This window comes from Oncorhynchus keta, chromosome 12, assembly GCF_023373465.1.
Source record: "Oncorhynchus keta strain PuntledgeMale-10-30-2019 chromosome 12, Oket_V2, whole genome shotgun sequence".
In the NCBI taxonomy this organism is placed as follows: Eukaryota; Metazoa; Chordata; class Actinopteri; order Salmoniformes; family Salmonidae; genus Oncorhynchus; species Oncorhynchus keta.
In genome coordinates, this window is record NC_068432.1 from 43190020 (window position 1) to 43214238 (window position 24219).

A 24219-nucleotide genomic window follows, 5' to 3' on the forward strand; every position below is an offset into this window, starting at 1 on the left:
CAATAGGGGCCTCCTATTGAAATAGAAACCAGGGAAGCTGGTCATGGTCTCACACCCGGTGTCATACACATGGTCTCGCACACAATAAGGGCCCCATGGTGGTTATGTCATGTTTCTACACAACAAGCAATGTGCACCAGGTCTCTGGTCCTTTTAGTAGAAACAGATCCCAGGTTCCTCACCTTTATCTGGGTGCTGATAAAGGAAATGACATGGGTCTGGTCAGCTGAGCAGTCTCCTGCTCATAGAAGAAACATCAGATGTAAAAATGTAAGCTCAGCTCGAACCAGTAGCATGCGCTGCTCTATATAAACAATAGCCCACTGATCTCCCCTTGTGGAAGGAGATAAGACAAGACAAGCCTTTCATGTTGCACAGGTGTTGCACCGGATAAACATGTTCCTCATTGGTACCAATTACAGACCTGTGTGTGTAGCCTAGCAGAGTCTGAAATAACAGCTTAAACAAATTGATCTTAACATTACATACACAGGAACAGACAAAAAAGGTAGGTCAGGTTGAGATTGAGAAAGTCGACATCGGTATACCATTCTCAGACTATGAGTGATAACAGCACAGACTCGGGGACAGTGTTCTCCACCCATTGACTACTACACCATTACATGGGAAGAGACTGCCCTCTGGTGGTGATTTTAATTATTTAGAATACTTAATATTAGGAAGCTGTTCCTAATATTTAGTATACTCAGTGTATAGTGCTTTTTCCTCACATCACTATTATGAGATGGGTGATGGCAGGACCAGTCTGGCACATAATCTCCTAAATATTACATTTATAAAGTAGTTCTAAATAAGATGGCAGGCTGTTCAGCTCTCATGACGTAGGACTAAATCACGTTGTTACAAAGCAGACAAGATGGTTGACAATACTACCGTTTTCAGAACAAATAAAACAAAAAATAAAAAAAATAGACAAATTCTGATCGTCAACTACACAGAATTAGTTCAAATTTCCATCTTGTGAATTTGTTCATTATTTAATATTATTTCAACTTCACCACCAGGTGGCATGTGCCAGCAAGTTCCTTCACTACTGCTCACGTCAATTTTTCCCTTTCCCTGATTGAACATTTCAATAGCCTACAAGATTAGATGACCAAGCTCCACTAGCCCTATAAGGCAAGTTTCCAAACAAATATACAACTTGACGATGTTTGTATTTAGGAACTCATGGAGAGAATGAGAGTCGGGGGGTAAGGAGCATGACCAACAGCTTGAACCAGTCGATCAACAGCCATGACTCCTATCTGAGTGAGTCCATGCAGACTCCTACTGCAGCCTTGCTATAAGAGATGGTTAGGAGCAACAAGACACACGCACATGTAAAATGTTGGTCCCATGTTTCAGGAGCTGAAATACAAGATCCCAGAAATGTATATATGCACAAAAAGCTTATTTCTCTCAAATTTTGTGCACATACAGGACCAGTCAAATGTTGACACACCTACTCATTCAAAGGTTTTTCTTTATTTTTACGATTTTCTACATTGTAGAATAGTGAAGACATCAAAACCATGAAATAACACATATGAAATCATGTAGTAACCAAATACAAATTCAATCAAAATATATTTTAGACTCTTCAAAGTAGCTACCCTTTGCCTTGATGACAGCTTTGCACACTCTTGGCATTCTCTCATACAGCTTCATGAGGAATGATTTTCCAACAGTCTTGAAGGAGTTCCCACATATGCTGAGGACTTGTTGGCTGCTTTTCCTTCCAATTCATCTATATTGGGTTGAGGTCGGGCGATTGTGGAAGCCAGGTCATCTGATGCTGCACACTTTATTATTATAGTGGTCCATCACTCTCCTTCTTGGTCAAATAGCCCTTACACAGCCTGGAGGTGTGATGGGTCATTGTCCTGTTGAAAAAGAAATGATAGTACCACTAAGCGCAAGCCAGATGGGATGGCATATTGCTTCAGAATTCTAAATAAATCACAGACAGTGTCACCAGCAAAGCACCCCCACACCATCACACCTCCATGCTTCACGGTGGGAACCACACATGCGGAGATTATCCATTCACCTACTCTGCGTCTCAAAAAGCCACAGCGGTCGGAAACAAACATTTCAAATTTGGACTCAGACCTAAGGACATATTTCCACCGGTCTAAATGTCCATTGCTTGTGTTTCCTCTACCAAGCAAGTCTCTTCTTATTATTGGTGTCCTTTAGTAGTGTTTTCTTTGAAGCAATTTGACCATGAAGGCCTGATTCAAGCAGTCTCCTCTGAACAGTTGATGTTGAGATGTGTCTGTTACTTGAACTCTGAAGCATTTATTTGGGCTGCAATTTCTGAGGCTGCCAAATAATGAACTTATCTTCTGCAGTAGAGGTAACTCTGGGTCTTCCATTCCTGTGGTGGTCCTCATGAGAGCCAGTTTCATCATTGCGCTTGATGGTTTTTGCGACTGCACTTGAAGAAACATTCAAAGTCCTTCAAATGTTCCAGATTGACCTTCATGTCTTAAAGTAATGGAGTGTCATTTATCTTTGGTTATTTGAGCTGTTCTTGCCATAATATGGACTTGGTCTTTTAATAAATAGGGCCATTTTCTGTATACCACCCCTACCTTGTCACAACACAATTGATTGGCTCAAATCCATTAAGGAAAGAAATTCCACAAATTAATGTTTAACAAGACACACCTGTTAATTGAATTGCATTCCAGGTGACTACCTCTGGAAGCTGGTTGAGAGAATGCCAAAAGTGTGCAAAGCTGTCATCAAGGTAAGGGGTGGCTACTTTTAAGAATCTCAAATCTAAAAAATATTTGGATTTGTTTAACACTTTTCTGGTTAATGCATGATTCCATGTGTTATTTCATAGTTTTGATGTCTTCACTATTATTTTACCATATAGAACATAGTAAAAATAAAGAAAAACCCTGGAATGAGTAGGTATGTCCAAACTTTTGACTGGTACTGTATTTGTTTACATCCCTGTTAGTGAGCATTTCTCATTTTTATTTCACCTTTATTTAACCAGGTAGGTAGTTGAGAACAAGTTCTCATTTACAACTGCGACCTGGCCAAGATAAAAAAAAATAATTAAAAAGCAGTTCGACACATACAACAACACAGAGTTACACATACTTTGCCAAGATAATGTATCCACCTGACAGGTGTGGCAAATCAAGAAGCTGATTAACTTCTTATGGCTGGGGGCGCTTTTTTCACGTTCGGATGAAAAGCGTGCCCAGAGTAAACTGCCTGCTACTCAGGCCCAGAAGCTAAGATATGCATATATATTAGTAGATTTGGATAGAAAACACTCTGAAGTTTGTAAAACTGTTTGCATTATGTCTGTGAGTATAACAGAACTCATATGGCAGATGAAAACCTGAGAAAAATCCAACCAGGAAGTGGGAAATCTGAGGTTTGTAGTTTTTCAAGTGATTGCCTATCCAATATACAGTGTCAAATTTGGTCCGATTGCACTTCCTAAGGATTCCACAAGATGTCAACATTATTTAGAACGTTGTTTCAAGCTTCTACTGTGAAGGGGGAGCGATTAAGAGCGGTTTGCCTCAGGGGTCTGGCTGAAAGCCATTAGTTTAGTCACGCGCATGGCTGTGAGCACGAGCTCTGTTCCTTTTCATTTCTAAAGACAAAGGAATTGTTCGATTGAAACATTATTGAAGATGTATGATTAAAAACATCCTAAAGATTGATTCTATACATGGTTTGACATGTTTCTATGAACTGTAATATAACTTTTTTACTTTTCATCTGGACTTAGTTCTCACGCATTGTGCATTTGGATTACTGGACTAATTGCGCGAACAATAAGTGTTGGTGTGCTTTTGCCGTAAAGCTTTTTGAAATCTGACACAGCTGTTGCATTAAGGAGAAGTATATCTTTAATTCTATGCATAACACTTATATCTTTCATCAACGTTTATGATGAGTATTCCTGTAAATTGATGTGGTTCTCTGCAAAATCCCAGGATGTTTTGGAGGCAAAACATTACTGAACATAACGCGCCAATGTTAACTGAGATTTTTAGATGTAAATATGAACTTTATCGAACAAAACATACATGTATTGTGTAACATGAAGTCCTATGAGTGCCATCTGATGAAGATCAAAGGTTAGTGATTAATTTTCTCTCCATTTCTGCTTTTTGTGACTCCTCTCTTTGGCTAGAAAATGGCTGTTTTTTGTGACTAGGCGCCGACCAAACATAATCGCATGGTATGCTTTCGTCAATAAAGCCTTTTTGAAATTGGACACTGTGGTGGGATTAACAACAAGTTTCTTTAAAATGGTGTATAACACTAGTATGTTTGAGGAATTTTAATTATGAGATTTCTGTTGTTTGAATTTGGCGCCCTGCACTTTCACTGGCTGTTGTCAAATCGATCCCGTTAACAGGATTTCAGCCATAAGAAGTTAAACAGCATGATCATTACAAAGGTGCACCTTGTGCTGGGGACAATAAAAGGCCCCTCTAAAATGTGCAGTTTTGTCACAACACAATGCAAGTGTGCAATTGGCATGCTGACTGCAGGAATGTTAATTTCTCTACCATAAGCCAACGTCATTTTAGAGAACTTGGCAGTATGTCCAACCAGCATCACACCCGCAGATCACGTGTATGGTGTTGCCTGGGCGAGTGGTTTGCTGATGTCAACGTTGTGAACAGAGAGCCCCATGGTGGCAGTGGGGTTATAGTATTAGCAGGCAATGAACAATGACAATTTGAATAGAAAATAATACCATGAAGATATCCCGAGGCCCATTGTGAGCCCCATTTTTTAAAGGTATGTATTCCCAGTCATGTGAAATCCATAAATTAGGGCCTAATGAATTTATTTAAATTGCCTGATTTCCTCATATGAACTGTAACTCTGTAAGATTAAATTGTTGCTTATTGCGTTTATATTTTTTGTTCAGTATACATTTAACTAACAGATGGTAAGAATCTCTGGATTAACTTTTGCCTCGATTTGGCAGTCTCGTCCAGACCATCATGGCATTTGTAGTTCTTTCGCCACAATAGCAGTTAATTAGAATTTAATTTTTTTTGGGGGGGAAATATATTGATAAAAGTCCCCCTGTCCTAGAGATTTACACGATTATCAAAAGCCTACACAAAACACAGCACTTATTGTAAGTGTTTCTAAAATCCCCTATGGGAAAAATAAAAATGTCCTGTTTGATAGCAAGGTTTTATGGGTAATATGACTCATTCTGTGGTAGTCTATTCAAGTCAGGGCTGAGAGACATTTTGAGCATACCAATGAGTTTACCAGTCAAATTACCAGGGTGGGGTTCAGAAACCCTTCAAAGCTAGCACATTTGGTTCGTTGGAAGTTGTGGGAAGGTATGTTTTTGGTTTTGGAAACAAAGCCATAAGTTTCCTTACAGTAAAACGTTTTTTTTTTTTATGTAACCTGTTTTGGGAATGTACTTTTTTTTCTAAGGTTCTCTGATAGTTTTCCTGGAAGGTTTTATTAAAAGTTCTGACAACAGAAATTATAGGTTACTTGAGAGTAATTAAATAACGTTCTGAGAACATTTCAATAAGACTTAATAAACACTGCTAACTTAGTTTAGGTTAACTGTTTTGAACTCCAAGCACAGATAGGACACATGGAAATTAATTTGCTTAGGCATTAATCATGCAAACACATTAGTTTTTTTTATTGTGGCATGGTGTCAGTGAGATTCAAACCTATAATCTTCTGCTCATCAATGTAATTAGTCCACTGTGCCACCAGGATCTAGCATGCCATGTTTTTTTAACACGTACAAAGCTGTTCATTTTAGTCTATTCAAACAGACCCCATTTCAAAGGAATCAAGCACTCATTAAGATCAGTTAACAAAATATACAATAGAGTTTTGTTGATGCTGAGAATGAAATGTATACGTTTTAAAATAACATTCTTAGAAAGTTCATTGAATGTTACCAATGTTTTGTGGTTTTTGTGGGAAGTTTTAATGTTCTGAGAACAAGACTTTAAATTGAACCATGAAGAAACCCGTAGAAAGCGTAATGCTGAAGTACAAAAATTCCAACAGAAGAACGTTGTTTCTTAATGTTCTGGGAACAATTTAAAAACATGACTTTAAATAGAACCATGAGGAAACTTTATGGGAAGGTTGTATGCTATATAACAATAGGACAACAATGATCTCACCAAACTCAAAGAAAACTTATGGTTCTCAGAACGTTGTGTGTTAGCTGGGTTCTGTGGATTATATATCTATGTGAGGTCACAACAGGCACTCCGATATTTGGTGCATGTGCTGCCCAAATTCAGTGTTTAGACTGGAGTAAATATATCATTTTTGGAAACATTTAAATTTGTCAGGGGGTGCTGCAGCACCTTCAACAACCCTACCTCCCACGGCTATGTTTCTGTCCTATTCTTAGCTGGCTGCTTGCTGTGACATGAGAGAGCCATATCTTGCCTATTCTTAGCTGGCTCTGAAAATCCCCCAGAAAGAAGGAAATGGAGGAGTGTGAGATTACTTCCATGTCATCGGAGCGGATGACACCAGGCTATGTTATGGAAGCATTTTTACCTCCTCGCTGACAGAAAACCTTGCCTTGAGGACAGACAGCGACCATACTGCAGGTAGGGACTGGGCTCTCCGAAACTTCATAATAAACATCAAAACAGACCTAGCTCATAAAATCTTTTTAGGACTAACATTGGGTTTTAAAGTTAGTTTTTTTTGTCCTATGCAATCAAGTTTGTCTTAAACATAGTTCATAAAAACAATGACATTGCAGTTCTAAAGTGAAATGCTACCCATCCCATGTCCCCATTTGCAGCTAGTGGACTTTGTTCTTTAGTTATTAAATACTGACACCTTGTTGGTTAGGTTGATCCTAAGACTGCTGAACAATTAATCAAATTACAATTATTCAAGTCATCTATGCAGTCACTTTGCCCCTACCTACATGTATAAATGACCTCAACTAATCTGTACCCATGCACATTGACTCGGTACCGGTATCCCCTGTATAGCCTTGTTATTTTGCTTTTATTATGTTACTTTTATATTTAATAAATATTTTCTTAACTCTATTTCTTGAACTGCATTGTTGGTTAAGGGCTCGTAAGCATTTCACAGTAAGGGCCACACCTGTTGTATTCGGAGTATGTGACAAATAACATTTGATTTGATTTTAATACAGCAAAGCCAGACTTAGGCTCACTCTTGTAGTGGCTGTGGGTCATTTTCTACACCCTCCCACACACCCTCTGAATGTGGAAGATACTGTACCTTTGTCCGATGTATTACCCAATAAACTTCCTTATCATGTAAAGATGTGTTCGCTTTGTGTTGATAGAAAAGATAGCAGGTGAAGAAGGTTTCATTTTGCCTCATTAAAAACGCAGTACATTTTTACCACTGAACAAACAGCACACATTGCAGGTGGGGGAAGAGCATCACTGAATCAGAACTAGTCTGGCACCATACTTTCTGTGCTGTAGCAGACAACTATTCATTATACGGATTATATGGAGTTTGTTGTTTGGTTTGTCGATGAACCATAGACCGCAATGAGTGAACAAAGAGAGGTGTTGGCTAGATACTGAAGCAGAAACAGACTGGACCACTAATGCAAAGCTAAAGGTGTAGAATCACAACAGGAAGTTGCCCACTGTGACCGAGGTACCCCCTATTCTGGTCACCATGGTGGGCAGTGCCAAGCCAAGGCCAAAGAACCCGGCCTGCTGGACAGGACAGGGGGAACAACAGGAAACAGGCACGGGACTGTGAATTGGAAGTTGAAAAGAAAGAGTGGGACAAACAACTAAACTGAGGAAGTGCACAATTGGGCTTGAAAACAATAAAAAGACTACACAAATCCACCACACATGGAAAACCATACCAGAGATGGATAAAGCACTTCAACCTATACTGACCCTGACCCTCTGGTCTTCTGTCAATGGACACATCATCAATATTGATCTATAGCCTTTAGAATCTTTACGAGAAAGAAGCCTTTCTTTCTCACCTGCCTGAAAGAGATGATATCTCAGCGATACCCTACCCCAAGACAATCAGGAAGTCTGTACATTACTATGCCATCTTATCCAAGAGACATAGAGAAATGTACATGAGTACATTAGCCCACATTACTCCTCTCAGTCATCTCTCTCTCGCTCTCTACACAGTGGTAAAGTAGAGTGCTAATGCAACAGAGAGCAGGAGGGATTTGTTTCATATTTCAGGAGGTTAGGACAAGTGTCAGACTCTGCTAAGAGCTAAGCTGTGAGGTGGTCCCCTGCTGTCCACAGCTCAGAGGCCGACTGTTTGGTTTGGCAGAGAAAGCTAGTGTGCGACCCAAATGGGACTCTAGGTGGCCCGGGTCTAAAATAGTGCACAATATATAGGGAATAGGATGCCATTTGGGATGCAACCCTACAGTCCCTTTTTCTCCCTGGCCCTGGATTCAGACTGTCTAAGCTAAGGCTGAAGGCTCAGTGCCTGCTAATCTATGATCGTAATACAAATTCCAACCAAAACACACAGAATACTGTTCATGAGAGGGTAAATCTTGAGCTAAATCTGAAGCTCATCAGATGAGTAAATCAGAAGCTGTTCACGACATAGGTTTGATTAACCTTCGATTAAGTCTCAAATATCCTTATGAATGTAATGACCAGTCAGTATGGGATTCAGGCTACCTCCTCCACCCAAGTCTCTCCCACAGCCACACAAGTCCGGTAAACATGGCTACCTCCACCCTGGTTAGTGGCACAGATCACTGAGAAACACAAAGCGGACATCAATCAATCTTCACTTCTCCTAACTCAAAACGGACCATTCAGATTGTCTCATTCCAACCCATTCACACATTCCCAAATCTTTTTTCTCCAATTGCCTCCTGTTTGGGCGGTTCGTCGCCTAATGGTTAAGGGCGTTGGGCCAGTAACCGAATGGTCATTGGTTTGAACCCAGAGCCAACTTGGGGACAAATCTGCCTTTGTGCCCTCGAGAAAGGCACTTAACCCTAATCACTCCTGTAAGTGGCTCTGGATAAGTGTATCTGCTAAATGGCTAAAATGTTAATGTAAAAATGTTAAGGCCCCTCGTTTCCCAGAAGGCCTTAGGGGTGGTTTCCATGGCGGTATAAAGGCACGGTCATTCTCAGCTGAACAACTGAACTGTGGGTTATTCCCCTAGGCGAGGTGAAATGACCGACTGGCAGGGCTGCCATATCCTGCTTTATCAAAGTGAGGAAGTGCATTGAGCCGGGTGGAGCCCAGTAGCCAATATTCAAAATTCTCCCGCAGTCCAAACATCACCACTCTACTGAACCACCAACTGTAGGTTGCTAGATGGACCATACCACTGAGCCTAGGCCCTAACAGGGGTTGGGATTTGAGACCACAGGCTCAAATATTTCCCACCATTTCAAACTCCAACTGACAGCTTTAAGCCTTTCCCTGCTGAATTCCCTGCTGTATCACGATGTTGTTGTTACATCGTAGACCTAGTGGCCTACTGTAGCCTATGTGTCCGGTCTCTGAGTAGCCCACCATCTCTGTTTGTTCCAGTTCATTGAGCACAGATCTCTGAGGCTGTTGAATTAAGATAATGTCTGACCTCTATAGCAAAGTGCTGGTGATCCCATTTCCCCTCAGGTGGAGAACAGTTAGAACAACGCTATTTTAAAACACCATTAGTACGCCAACTAAAGACCAAAGAGCTCTAATGACAGACATTAACACACACAGCCACGAGCCCTGGCGACTCAACCAAATCTGGGCCCTATTTATCACAAAGCCTAGCCTAGCTAACCAGAGCCACATTCAAAACCAATCAAACATATCTGTTGAAAAGTGTAGCCTAAACTAAGCAGCCAGTGTACTGTAATAACAGTATAATAACAGATATATTTCCATCTGATGGCTTGCTGATAGGTCAACATCTCTCATAGGTCAACTGACCAAGGAACATCTGATAACTACTGAGTCCAGTCTAAGCACAACATCGAAGATATTTCCACACTATGACGTTGGTTGGATTTCATGTCACAATGCAACCTCATAAACATAAACAGACAAGCCCTGCAAACTACCACACTCATATTGCTCTAGCTCCTCCAACACAAATCTAAGATTAAATCACTAGCAGTAGAATGAAGCATCATCTCCTGACTCCTAAGACCAAATCACCAGCAGTAGAATGAAGCATTGTCTCCTGGATCCTGCACTTTGTGACGGGCTGCCCCCAGGTGGTAAGGGTAGGTAACAACACATCCGCCACGATGATCCTCAACACAGGGGCCCATCAGGGGTGCGTGCTCAGTCCCCTCCTGTATTCCCTGTTAACTCATGACTGCACGGCCAGTCACGACTCCAACACCATCATTAAGTTTGCTGATGACACAACAGTGGTAGGCCTGATCACCGACAACGATGAGACAGCCTATAGGGAGGAGGTCATAGACCTGGCCGTGTGGTGCCAGGACAACAACCTCTCCCTCAACGTGAGCAAGACAAAGGAGATAATTGTGGACTACAGGAAGGAAAAAGAGGACCGAGCACGCCCCCATTCTCAGTGACGTGGCTGCAGTGGAGCAGGTTGAGAGCTTCAAGTTCCTTGGTGTCCACATCACCAACAAACTAACATAGTCCAAGCACACCAAGACAGTCGTGAAGAGGGCACGACCAAACCTATTCCCCCTCCGGAGGCTGAAAAGATTTGGCATGGGTCTTCAGATCCTCAAAAGATTGTACAGATGTACCATCAAGAGCATCTTGACTGGTTGCATCACTGCCTGGTATGCAACTGCTCAGCCTCCCACTACAAGGCACTACAGAGGGTAGTGCATACGGCCCAGTACATCACTGGGGCCAAGCTTCCTGCCACCCAGGACCTCTATACCAGGCAGTGTCAGAGGAAGGACCTAAAATTTGTCAGACTCCAGCCACCCTAGTCATAGACTGTTCTCTCTGCTACCGCATGGCAAGCGGTATCGGAGCCGTAAGTCTAGGTCCAAGAGTCTTGTAAACAGCTTCTACCGTCAAGCCATAAGACTCCTGAACAGCTAATCAAATGGCTACTCAGATTATTTTCCTTAACCTCCCCCTCCTCTTTTACACCGCTGCTACTCTCTGTTATTAAAGTTACTATGCATAGATGATAACAACTATGTAAATGTACACTACCGTTCAAAAGTTTGGGGTCCCTTAGAAATGTCTTTGTTTTTTGACAGAAAAGCACATTTTTGGTCAACAGTGAAGAGGTGACTCCGTGATGCTGGCCTTCTAGGCAGAGTTCCTCTGTCCAGTGTCTGTGTTCTTTTGCCCAACTTAATCTGCCTAGGCAGAGTTGCAAAGAAAAAGCCACATCTCAGACTGGCCAATAAAAAGAAAAGATTAAGTTGGGCAAAAGAACACAGACACTGGACAGAGGAACTCTGCCTAGGAGGCCAGCATCACGGAGTCACCTCTTCACTGTTGACGTTGAGACTGGTGTTTTGCGGGTACTATTAATGAAGCTGCCAGTTGAGGACGTGTGAGGTGTCTGGTTGAGCTATTTTGCGTTGTTCTGTGAAAGGAATAGTACACAGCGTTGTACGAGATCTTCAGTTTCTTGGCAATTTCTCATATGGAATAGCCTTCATTACTCAGAACAAGAATAGACTGATGAGTTTCGGAAGAAAGTTATTTGTTTCTGGCCATTTTGAGCCTGTAATCAAATCCACAAATGCTGATTCTCCAGATACTCAACTAGTCTAAAGGTGGTCAGTTTTATTGCTTCTTTAATCAGCACAAGTTTTCAGCTGATCTAACATAATTGAACAAGCGTTTAAGGATCAATTAGCCTTTTAAAATAATAAAACTAGGATTAGAAATCTGCCGTTTCCAGCTACAATGGTCATTTACAACATTAACACTGTATTCCTGATCAATTTGATGTTATTTTAAAGGACAACAAATGTGCTTTTCTTTCAAAAACAAGGACATTTCTAAGGGACCCCAAACTTTTGAACAGTAGTGTACATACTACCTCAACTAACCGATGCCCCTGCACATTGACTCTGTACCGGTACCCCCCTGTATATAGTCTCGCTATTGTTATTTTACTACTGCTCCTTAATTACTTGTTACTTTAATTTCTTATTCTTATCTGTATTTTTTTTTAACTGCATTGTTGGTTAGGGACTCGTAAGTAAGCATTTCACTGTAAGGTTGGGCGCATGTGACAAATACAATTTGATGTGAATGTGAACATCTTCTTCCATGAAACTCCTCCTAACCTGGACATCCGCCTCGTCCTTGTTCTGACCGGACGTTCTGTGGTGGTTGCCACCTGCCTTAAGCCAGCACCTAACATGTCTTATTACGTTTATGGTCCTTCGATTCTCTACAACCCTACCCCTATTTTTCAATTCTTATTTCTAGATGTTTCATACACACAGGAGGTAAATGCTGGGGTTCACTGCATCTGTTAGTTAACACATTGCAGATGACTGTTATTTACTCATGGCTCCTGTAACACACACTGTGTTGTATTCGGCGCATGTAACTAATACAATTTGATTTCATTCCTAAGATCAACTCACCAGCAGAAGAATGAAACATTGTCTCCTGACTCCTAAGATCAAAACATTCTTCCCTAGCACAGCTGGAATGTCAGAGCTCAGGTAGCTTCCGCATCCCATGTCCTTGAGCAGAACATTCCAAACTCCTGCCATTCCTGTCATCCTGAAGGTAAACATGCCTGGGCACACCTGCTTCGAGTTGCCTTCTGGAATCCTGCCTACCTGCCTGGAGGCAGAGGGTGAGATGCCATGGAGCAGAGGTGGATCGCTGCCTCAGCCCAAACTGCTCTCTCTAGTTACAGTATAAGGCAAGTATAATCACCTATACTCCTCAAACTCAACTCTGGACCTCAAAGCCAGTTCCACTGCATTGTGTTCATTGGTCCCCTCTAATCAGGGACTGATTTAGACCTGGGACACCAGGTGTGTGCAATTAATGATCAGGTAGAACAGAAAACAAGTAGGCTCCGTACTTCGTGGGGTCAGAGTTGAGTACCCCAGACCTATACAATCAACACACATGTCAAGAGTGGGGCAGAAGGAAAGAGGCCATATACTGTATGAGCCAACGAAGCCAATCACACTAACTTATAAACTGACATGAGACGTATCATCAACGTACCAACAGACAGGACAGGAGAAAGGGAGAGACTTATCATCAACGTACCAACAGACAGGACAGGAGAGAGACTTATCATCAACGTACCAACAGACAGGACAGGAGAAAGACTTATCATCAACGTACCAACAGACAGGACAGGAGAAAGGGAGAGACTTATCATCAACGTACCAACAGACAGGACAGGAGAAAGGGAGAGACTTATCATCAACGTACCAACAGACAGGACAGGAGAAAGGGAGAGACTTATCATCAACGTACCAACAGACAGGACAGGAGAAAGGGAGAGACTTATCATCAACGTACCAACAGACAGGACAGGAGAAAGACTTATCATCAACGTACCAACAGACAGGACAGGAGAAAGGGAGAGACTTATCATCAACGTACCAACAGACAGGACAGGAGAAAGGGAGAGACTTATCATCAACGTACCAACAGACAGGACAGGAGAAAGGGAGAGACATATCATCAACGTACCAACAGACAGGACAGGAGAAAGGGAGAGACATATCATCAACGTACCAACAGACAGGACAGGAGAAAGGGAGAGACTTATCATCAACGTACCAACAGACAGGACAGGAGAAAGGGAGAGACTTATCATCAACGTACCAACAGACAGGACAGGAGAAAGGGAGAGACTTATCATCAACGTACCAACAGACAGGACAGGAGAAAGGGAGAGACTTATCATCAACGTACCAACAGACAGGACAGGAGAAAGGGAGAGACTTATCATCAACGTACCAACAGACAGGACAGGAGAAAGGGAGGAAGATACGTTCAATGCTATTATGTTGAAGATGCATGTTATTGTACTTACAGTATAGGCGGCAATCCTGCAAATGCATAGGGTGAGATGCATGCACTCAGACATTGTCCACGGATAAAGATGTGCTTTCCTCAACAACCAACGAGTCACTGACGGCAACAGACAGGGGACAGTCAGAGAGAAAGACCAAACAGAGACCGACAGAGCAGCAGGAGGAAAAGGAGAGGACTCTAGTCAAAGTTATGATCCAACGAAGCCAATCAGCAGCTCTCAGAAACGTAATCTGGGAAATAGAGGCTAGAGAGAGAGTATAGGAGAGACAGGACATCTGTTCACACTAATTTAGATCAAACGACAGTTACAACACTGGTGGTGCAGCAGTGTAGGCAAGGGCCAGTATGGCTGCTAGGCTGTCTGATCTATAAAGGGTTGGACTACCGGATCACAGACAATTGCTCCATTTCCCTGTCAGACATCTATGTCTAGTTTGAAGATCAGAAAGGTCCTCATAACACAGTCAACATGTGAAAACGTCAAACGTCCTTCCAAACCCTGATTCCATTGAGCTGCAGAAAGCTGGTAAAGTCTAACAACAAAATGGAGGCATATAGGCAGACTATTTTCCATATAGGCTTTGAGTGAATTTAAAAAATGATGAGTCCAAGCTTAATTAGTATTATAAGGATATCGAACTCAGACTTGTGAAAAAGAGGGTACAACACACCATTTCAATGTGGATAATATTTGTTGAGATCTTGGGCAATGTGATGATATGAGTGATAAAGTATGGTCACATTTCATTTGCACTTTTAAAACCTACTCTTTAGAATGACTTCGAAAGCAACAGTGAATCTATTTTGTTTTTAAGTGGAGATCTCGCAACAATCATTCTCACGATAGCACATTTGAAAGTGACAATATGATAGCTAAAATGGGCTTGGTTAAACCCTGGATGCGAGACCAAAGGGTAGCTGTATATAGATACATCTCCAGTAGGTATTGCCCAGCTTATTTTTTTAAATAGTGGATATAACATTGAAGATCTGACATTGTTTTAAACATCGTCTACGTATATGTTTACTTAAAGGTACAAATTCAACATAGACAATTATTGTATAAAATCTGTAGAAATGTGGTTACCATGACGACATAATCCTGTAGTAAAATGTTGCCCTCAAAACAGTTTCACTACATTTATTCATTTGTTCAAATCCATTGTATTTTCCACATAGATCCCACATCACAATATGTTGAACGATTATATTGAGACGTTATCGATTCAACCAATTTGTGCCCAGTGGCAAGAGAGGACAGTCCCAGGAGACTACAGATGCACTAGTCAAGGAAGTTACATATTTCATTAATGAGTGAGAGGAAAATAGTGGAATCTTTGAGACTTTAGAACAGAACTGTTTACACCTGTGGTTCTTCATTCCATCAATAGAAAGAGATGAAATTAAGACTAGTTCCAAAATGACCTCACTTCTCAAACAGGATGAAGTATATCCAAGAGTAGGCAGTTTTCGTAAACAGACAATGTAGCCTACTATACACAGATGTCTTCCCAAGAGCCTTTGGCAACAAATGAAAACACTGCCATTGAAATGATAAGGTGCGACTGATTCCCCACATGATACCAGACCCATATTTAGATAGCTTATTTAGATGACATTTATGCAGGCTATATGGCTGTGATCTCTATGCGTTTGGCCTATCTCTGATCATTTTCAAGATCTGTGTTACAAAACTAGGCCTGCGTGAAGAGGCCATGACGTCAACGGTATGTGGATATTTTGTCCTATTGCCCTGCTCCGTCATTCAGGTCACTGTGGACACGAGAATCTGTTCAGGAGTCAAACGTCACCATCTGACCAGCAGTGTTAAACAGATGGGCTACAACCTAAATGGCGCACTATTCCCTATTTAGTGCACTACTTTTGACCAGGACCCATAGTAGTGCACTATATTGGGAATAGGGTGTTATTTGGGACTCAATCAAGGGCAGAGTTAGTTGTCTATCCTTGCCAGGACAAAATCTCCCATCTACTGAACAATACTACCGGTTTGTCACGTAATGAGAAAAATGAAGGGGATCGATAATATCATGTTGATTTCTTCCACCGGAGAATAAAAAGCACACTGTGTTTTAAGAGCACAGCTGAAATCAACAGCCTCTTTCATGGAGGTGACCTGTTCCTTCTGCGAGGTGAGGTCAGATTATAACAATGCAGAACATTCTCAAAGGCCTTTTTTTGAATAGCACACACTGTGTCAGGCCAAACCCAGAACTGAATCCGTGTCCCTAATACAACAATTGAAAGGAGTGGAGTGAGGATGTGCAAAGAAAGAAGTTGTAAAATGTGAATAAAATAAACCCAAAAGCAGCACCGTGTCATCCACCTCTGATAGCGGAGGAAGCCCAGCTCTCTGAAAAAACACAACTGCCAGTTAAACAAAACATTGGTCTCCATGCCAACTGTTAGGGGCAGCGGGTCCACCGATTCCATGGAAGCTGTGGATCCGTTTTTACGCCATTAAAACAGCTGGGATGCACTGCAGTGCTCCAATAAAGTGTTTCCTCTACACAGTCTATGGAAAATTGACTAGAGTGTGAGTCTTTCATTTAACTACAGTAGTTACTGCTTCTGGTCAAGTAGTCTAGTGGGGTTCAGTTCCTCTCCATGAAGAGTAATATCACTAGCCTGATCCCAGATCTGTTTCCTGTGGTCATTGTTTAGTGTGACACAAACAGATCTGGGAACAGCCATGTGTAGGCCTAATACCACATCACCGCATTGTCTGTTACAGTAATAAGTTCCAATGGCCCTGCAAGTTACGGAAGGCCATTTCCATGTAAAAGGACACATGAGCACCAACATGTGAAGTTCATAGGAGCATATCAAATGTGGGATCAAATGATCTTTTTGGGAACCATTTTCCATTTAAAAAAACATGGAATAAGCAAAGGGTTTGATTTCTGGTGTCACAGATGGAAAAGGGGTCTTAAAAAACGTCTTATAAAGGTATTAGAAATACACCAAAACAATAATGTAGTAAAGGCCCCTGCCAACTAATATCAACATTTAGATTTTGTTTTGCACAAATTATTAACCTTTAGTAAGTTATGAAATATTCTGTATTAGTGTCTTGTCATTCTGTATCCAAAAACCCACATATCTAAGATATTTTCTCATTTTGCTCCATCAGGATTATGAAAGATCACAGAAGTAGAAGGAAAGAAAGACTGTCCAATAAGTTAGTGTTTTTACTGATAACAATTTAGGACTTAAGTGATTAATATGTGCCGTTAAAAAAAGTCTGTAACACAATGACTGCAATTGAATTGGCCACAATGATCAATTATAATATCAATAATAATCATAAAATAAAAACATTTAAAGGTGATTTCTATTTTACAATAATCTCAAAGTGGATAAAATATAGAAAAATAGTTTTAAAAACAAAACATATATCTAACCATGTAATGAAAGAAACAATCAAAGTCTAGTGGGAAAGGTAGGCCAGCCGAGAGAGATGGGTCTTAAGGCCTTCTTTAAAAATCTCCAACCGTCTGAACAGCCCTGAGATGATCTGGAAGGGAGTTACAATGGCGTGGTGCGTAGGAGGAAGAGGCACGGTCATCCCCCATTGTGCCGAGCCTTCTCCTGGGGACATGGAGCAGTAGAACACAGTAAAGTAGAGTTCGGTGCAATGGAGGATAGTCCAGTACAGTACAGAGTACAATGGAGGATAGTCCAGTACAGTACAGAGTACAATGGAGGATAGTCCAGTACAGTACAGAGTACAATGGAGGATAGTTCAGTATAGTACAGAGTACAATGGAGGATAGTACAGTACAGTACAGTACAGAGTACAATGGAGGATAGTACAGTACAGAGTACAATGGAGGATAGTCCAGTACAATACAGAGTACAATGGAGGATAGTCCAGTACAATACAGAGTACAATGGAGGATAGTCCAGTACAGTACAGAGTACAATGGAGGATAGTCCAGTACAGTACAGAGTACAATGGAGGATAGTCCAGTACAGTACAGAGTACAATGGAGGATAGTCCAGTACAGTACAGAGTACAATGGAGGATAGTCCAGTACAGTACAGAGTACAATGGAGGATAGTCCAGTACAGTACAGAGTACAATGGAGGATAGTCCAGTACAGTACAGAGTACAATGGAGGATAGTTCAGTACAATACAGAGTACAATGGAGGATAGTTCAGTACAGTACAGAGTACAATGGAGGATAGTACAGTACAGAGTACAATGGAGGATAGTACAGTACAGAGTACAATGGAGGATAGTCCAGTACAGTACAGAGTACAATGGAGGATAGTACAGTACAGTACAGAGTACAATGGAGGATAGTTCAGTACAGTACAGAGTACAATGGAGGATAGTTCAGTACAGTACAGAGTACAATGGAGGATAGTTCAGTACAGTACAGAGTACAATGGAGGATAGTACAGTACAGTACAGAGTACAATGGAGGATAGTTCAGTACAGTACAGAGTACAATGGAGGATAGTACAGTACAGTACAGAGTACAATGGAGGATAGTTCAGTACAGTGTACAATGGAGGATAGTCCAGTACAGTACAGAGTACAATGGAGGATAGTCCAGTACAGTACAGAGTACAATGGAGGATAGTCCAGTACAGTACAGAGTACAATGGAGGATAGTCCAGTACAGTACAGAGTACAATGGAGGATAGTCCAGTACAGTACAGAGTACAATGGAGGATAGTCCAGTACAGTACAGAGTACAATGGAGGATAGTCCAGTACAGTACAGAGTACAATGGAGGATAGTACAGTACAGTACAGAGTACAATGGAGGATAGTCCAGTACAGTACAGAGTACAATGGAGGATAGTTCAGTACAGTACAGAGTACAATTGAGGATAGTTCAGTACAGTACAGAGTACAATGGAGGATAGTTCAGTACAGTACAGAGTACAATGGAGGATAGTTCAGTACAGTACAGAGTACAATGGAGGATAGTTCAGTACAGTACAGAGTACAATGGAGGATAGTTCAGTACAGTACAGAGTACAATGGAGGATAGTCCAGTACAGTACAGAGTACAATGGAGGATAGTCCAGTACAATACAGAGTACAATGGAGGATAGTCCAGTACAGTACAGAGTACAATGGAGGATAGTTCAGTACAGTACAGAGTACAATGGAGGATAGTCCAGTACAGTACAGAGTACAATGGAGGATAGTCCAGTACAGTACAGAGTACAATGGAGGATAGTCCAGTACAGTACAGAGTACAATGGAGGATAGTCCAGTACAGTACAGAGTACAATGGAGGATAGTACAGTACAGTACAGAGTACAATGGAGGATAATCCAGTACAGTACAGAGTACAATGGAGGATAGTCCAGTACAGTACAGAGTACAATGGAGGATAGTTCAGTACAGTACAGAGTACAATGGAGGATAGTTCAGTACAGTACAGAGTACAATGGAGGATAGTACAGTACAGAGTACAATGGAGGATAGTTCAGTACAGTACAGAGTACAATGGAGGATAGTCCAGTACAGTACAGAGTACAATGGAGGATAGTCCAGTACAGTGGAGCACACGACTAGAGTACAGTATGAAATAATGGCCTATATTCTACTGAACTACACTCTACTTGTATCTACTGTGCTGAAATATACTCCATTGTGCTGAACTCATACTTTACTGTACTTCGCTCTACTGACCTGTACTGAACTCTACTTTACTGTGTTTTACTGGGCTGTACTGTGAAACATAGACGTCTATGATTGGTAAAGATTTTGTCATGTCTGGACCAACCATATTTGGTCTTGTTTGGGGGCGGAGATAATTAGAATAATAGCCAGTGTGTAGAATTATACCTAAACATTCAAAAGAAGGATATTACATATTTCTACCTTTTCCTACCTATTGAAAACACATCCCCATTGAGAGAATACACTCATAATGATGCATTTCTGTATTGAGGTGGTAGAGGTCAATCCAACTCGGGAAAAAACTAGGGAATTTCCATGGAAACGCGTGGGGGATAAGGGCCGTGGGGAATGATACCAAGTCTCCTCATTGCCCCCATCAAAATGTGCCTACATTTAGGTTATTGTTTATATGAGTATTTTACACTATGTTGAGATAAAACAATCTGAGTATGATGTTTGTATGGATGTCAACCCCAATAAATGTTCTGTTACAAAACTTTGCATCTGCACTGCTCCTCAAGTAAATGTGCTTTAGTAAAAATATTCGGTGGCAATTGTTAAAAGTAGATTTCCGCATATAGGTGTATGGTTTGTTAAACTTTGCAATCAATGGATTGGCATGTATTGTGAGTCTCTGTTACCGTGGAATTGCCCCGAATCAAATGACAAAGGAGAACACACAAGATTTTTGGAGTTGTTACCTAAACATTCCCTTTTTAAGTCAAAACACAGGCTTGTTTACAACAGTTCTCTCCATGCCTGGAGAGGGTCTGGTTACAGGGAGAAGACTTCATCACAAATAGTTTAAGAGAAGGGGGCTCTCTGACTACAGGACTTTTTCCCTTTCCTTTTTCCAAGAGAGCTAGTGGTGGGATTTGAAGAGACATGCAAGACTAGGTCTGGTGGTGCAATGTAGCCTAATGGGAAAAGTACTTTGTCATACTTGAGTAAAAGTAAAGGTAACTTAATAGAAAATTACTTAAGTAAAAGTGAAAGTCACTAAGTAAAATACTTATTGAGTAAAAGTTTACAAATATTTGGTTTTAAATATACTTAAGTATCAAAAGTAAATGGAATGGGGCCTCCTGAATGGTGCAGTGGTCTAAGGTACTGCATCGCACTACTAACTACGTTACTACAGATCCTGGTTCGATACCGAACTGTGTCGCAGCCAGCCATGACTGGGAGACCCATGAGGCGACGCACAATTGGCCCAGCGTCGTCCGGGTTAGGCCGGCCGGGATGTCCATGTTCCATTGTGCTCTAGCGACTCCTGTGGTGGGGCGGGCGCATGCACGGTGTTTCTTCCGACACATTGGTGCTGGCGTCCGGGTTAAGAGTGCATTGTGTCAAGAAGCCATGTGGCTTGGCGGGGTTGTGAGTCGGAGGACGCACGGCTCTCGACCTTCGCCTCTCCCGATTCCGTACGGAGGTTGCAGCGATGGGACAATACTGTAACTACCAATTGGATATGTTGAAATTCAAGCTCCTTTGAAATTTTTGGGACAGATAGCCAGGGGCACACTCCAACACTCAGATATAATTTACAAACAAAGAATTTGTGTTATGGGAGTCCACCAGATCAGAGGCAATAGGGATGCTCTCTTGACAAGTGTGTGAATTGGACTATTTTCCAGTCAAAATGTAACAAGTTCTTTTTATATAACTAGGCAAGTCGGTTAAGAACAAATTCTTATTTACAATGACGGCCCAGGAACAGTGGGTTAACTGCCTTGTTCAGGGGCAGAACAACATATTTTTACCTTGTCAGCTCAGGGATTCGATCTAGCAACCTTTCAGTTACTAGTCCAACGCTCTAACCACTCTAGGCTACCCGCCGCCCAAAATGTAATGAGTACTTTTGGGTGTCAGGGAAAATGTATGGGGTAAAAGTACATTATTTTCTTTAGGAATGTAGTGAAGTAAAAGTGAAATTTGGCAAAAATAGAAATGTAAAGTACAGATACCCCAAAAGACGAGTTAAGTAGCACTTTACACCACTGGTTAAGAGCATTGGGCCAGTAACCAAAAGGTCGATTATTTTTGGTTTGAATCTTCGAACAGACTAGGTGAAAAAATATATATATTATTTATGTTTTGTCACATACACCAGATAGGTGCAGTGAAATGTGTTGTTTTACTGGGTCAGCCATAGTAGTACAGTGCTCCTGGAGCAAATTAGGGTTAAGTGCCTTGCTCAAGGGCACATCAACACTTGTTTCACCTTATCTGCTAGGGTATTTGAACCAGCGACCTTTCGGTTACTGGCTCCATGCTTCTTTAAGTCGCTCTGGATAAGAGCGTCTGCTAAATGACTAAAATGTCAAGTGTAAATGTGGGCCTGTACAATATTGCAGGTTCATCATCTTTGTCCTTCCTCCCTTGGTTTGCAGCCTACATGTTGAGCTATTTTAAGCAGCCTTCCTTCCTTTCTTGAGGAAATGCTCCATCCTACGAAAACCTCTTATCGGTTGTTCCCATCGGTTGTTCCCATCGGTTGTTCCCATTGGAGAAAACACTTTACAGATGAAGGGACAACAGAGTCACAACGCCAGGTCAAAACCCCAACGTGTATAGATGGGATATAGGCTAGCCACCGAACACAGCAAAACAAGTCTGTTATAGAGTACACCCCCCACCCTGTTACAGATAGCCACTATCTTGTCATGTCCAACATACCCCACGCTGACCCCTGAAATGTCATCAGACCTCTAAATGACATTACCACACCCCCTGTGTGACGCAATCGTTTGCTATTTTTTAGGGTATCTCCTACAGACGTGATAGATTTGGAAGGCAGATGTTGACATGTAAACACAAACCCATGAGAAAAACACAACAGCGTGCACACACACATACACGCTGAAAGAGATATGATTAAGCCCCGAAAATGTGTCAAAATATAAGAATGTGTAAAGTCCAGCTTTAAACATCTGGCCTACTGGTGACTCCTCCCCAGATAATAATCTCAGTCTGACATCATTACCCGACAGTATGACTACACTACTGTGGCTCAAAACTTAATCACAAAACCAAATAGAAGGGAGGTCCAATATTGTTTGGCCCAGCTGCAATGGTTGCAATTTTGTTGGTTATCCTAATGGCCAAGGAACGAGTGTTCCACCAACCAGACCAGACAGATTGACCCTTGTACTGGGTTCTCCAAAACTAGACTGAGCCTCCAAATCCCTCAGTGCTCAATTATTATTTATTTATTTTTGTTTGTTTTTTAAAGGGGGAGGGGGAATTAGCCTATGCCAAATCGAAAATAAAGCCACAGACAGAGCCTCATATGACAGCATGACAATCAAAGAAAAATACCATACCAGAAAATCCATGAAATACTTTAGTAGCTTGACGTGCTCTCCCGAAACAGAAATTGGTTGGTGGTTGGCGTATTCCAGGTAAACCACTATTTTCTCCTAAACTAGCTAGGCTAAATGTATACACTCGGAATTCTATGCACGGCCTTCTTTTCAAATGGTTTTGTTTTGGTCTCTAGCAAGAATCCGAGTTTGGACTGTAGGATACACACAATGTTGCAGGAAATATGGAAAGCGTTTTCAATGCGAAGCGTAATGAAAGATATTCGAGCGAAACTGCGATAATCGGTTGGTCTTAATTTGGTTAGATCCGGTCATAGGATTCCTATATGATTATATTACAAACGTTTAAAATTCTATACATCAAAGTAACAATGATTTGATGCTATACTATAGAGTAACTTCTGAGTGGTTCAAATCAAAACCTCAACCACCGTGTCGAAATTTGGTAATATCCCGGAAACGTACACAAGTTAGTTTTCTTGGATTTTATGACATCCCCCCGCTTGTCACTGGACGTCACGTGACTTTGTACAGTAGAAGCTTCGTTTACTTTACTGATGTTACCTTTCTGCAGGGCTGTCCCATCCGCTACACTATTTAAATCTAGCAAGGTTATTTTTACAAAAACATGACAATTAAACTTAGCCTCGAAGTGAGAAAATGTCATTCCTTCTCTAATAATGTGCGTGTAGGGACCTCTAGTGGTTAATACGCAACGATACACCAGAACACTGTGAGCAAACAAACTATTTCATGATTAGGGATACATGAAGCCCAATTTTTTTTTAAATACAATTTAACAATGAATACGAGGATTACCTTTTCCAAACATCAAATATGGGCCGACATGGCACAAAGTAAATACATTTTTCAAACATCAAATATGGGCTAACAGCACAGATAACAGATTTTTAAAAACTATTTTAAACTTCACATATCTTATATGTTGCATGATCACAGTCATGGTATAATTTGAGGTTTTAAATATTCTTGGTCTACTTGAATGATATAACAAATATGCGGACATTGATTATTTAAACAAAACAAAACTATATCCTGGCTATAGAGGCTCCAGCAGATGTTGCAAATGCTTTAATGCTTTGAAAATTGTGAAACAGGCAGACTCCAGTGGCTTGAAGCTCTGAATGCAGCATGAAACAAAATTGTATTGTAACATCGTTATAACGATATATTCTTCGTAAAAATATGACATCATTGTAAC

The 24219-nt window shown here is 41.2% G+C and overlaps 1 protein-coding gene across 15 annotated transcripts in view; it reads right to left on the reverse strand.

The window, feature by feature from the left end:
* LOC118391537 (ADP-ribosylation factor-like protein 15) overlaps window positions 1-23639 on the reverse strand; it is a 90598-nt gene extending 66959 nt beyond the window's left edge. For 14 of the 15 annotated variants that reach the window (XR_008061121.1, XR_008061119.1, XR_008061118.1 and 11 more), the window contains exon 1: window positions 22998-23633. Coding sequence is in view for 2 of the 15 variants with exons in the window: in XM_035783029.2 (XP_035638922.1) it covers window positions 22998-23009 (12 nt within the window). In the remaining 13 variants the exon portion in view is untranslated. Of the gene's footprint in view, window positions 1-22997 lie in introns of all 15 variants that reach the window. The other variant, XM_035783030.2, reaches the window with a different exon arrangement.
* Window positions 23640-24219: the final 580 nt, after the last annotated feature.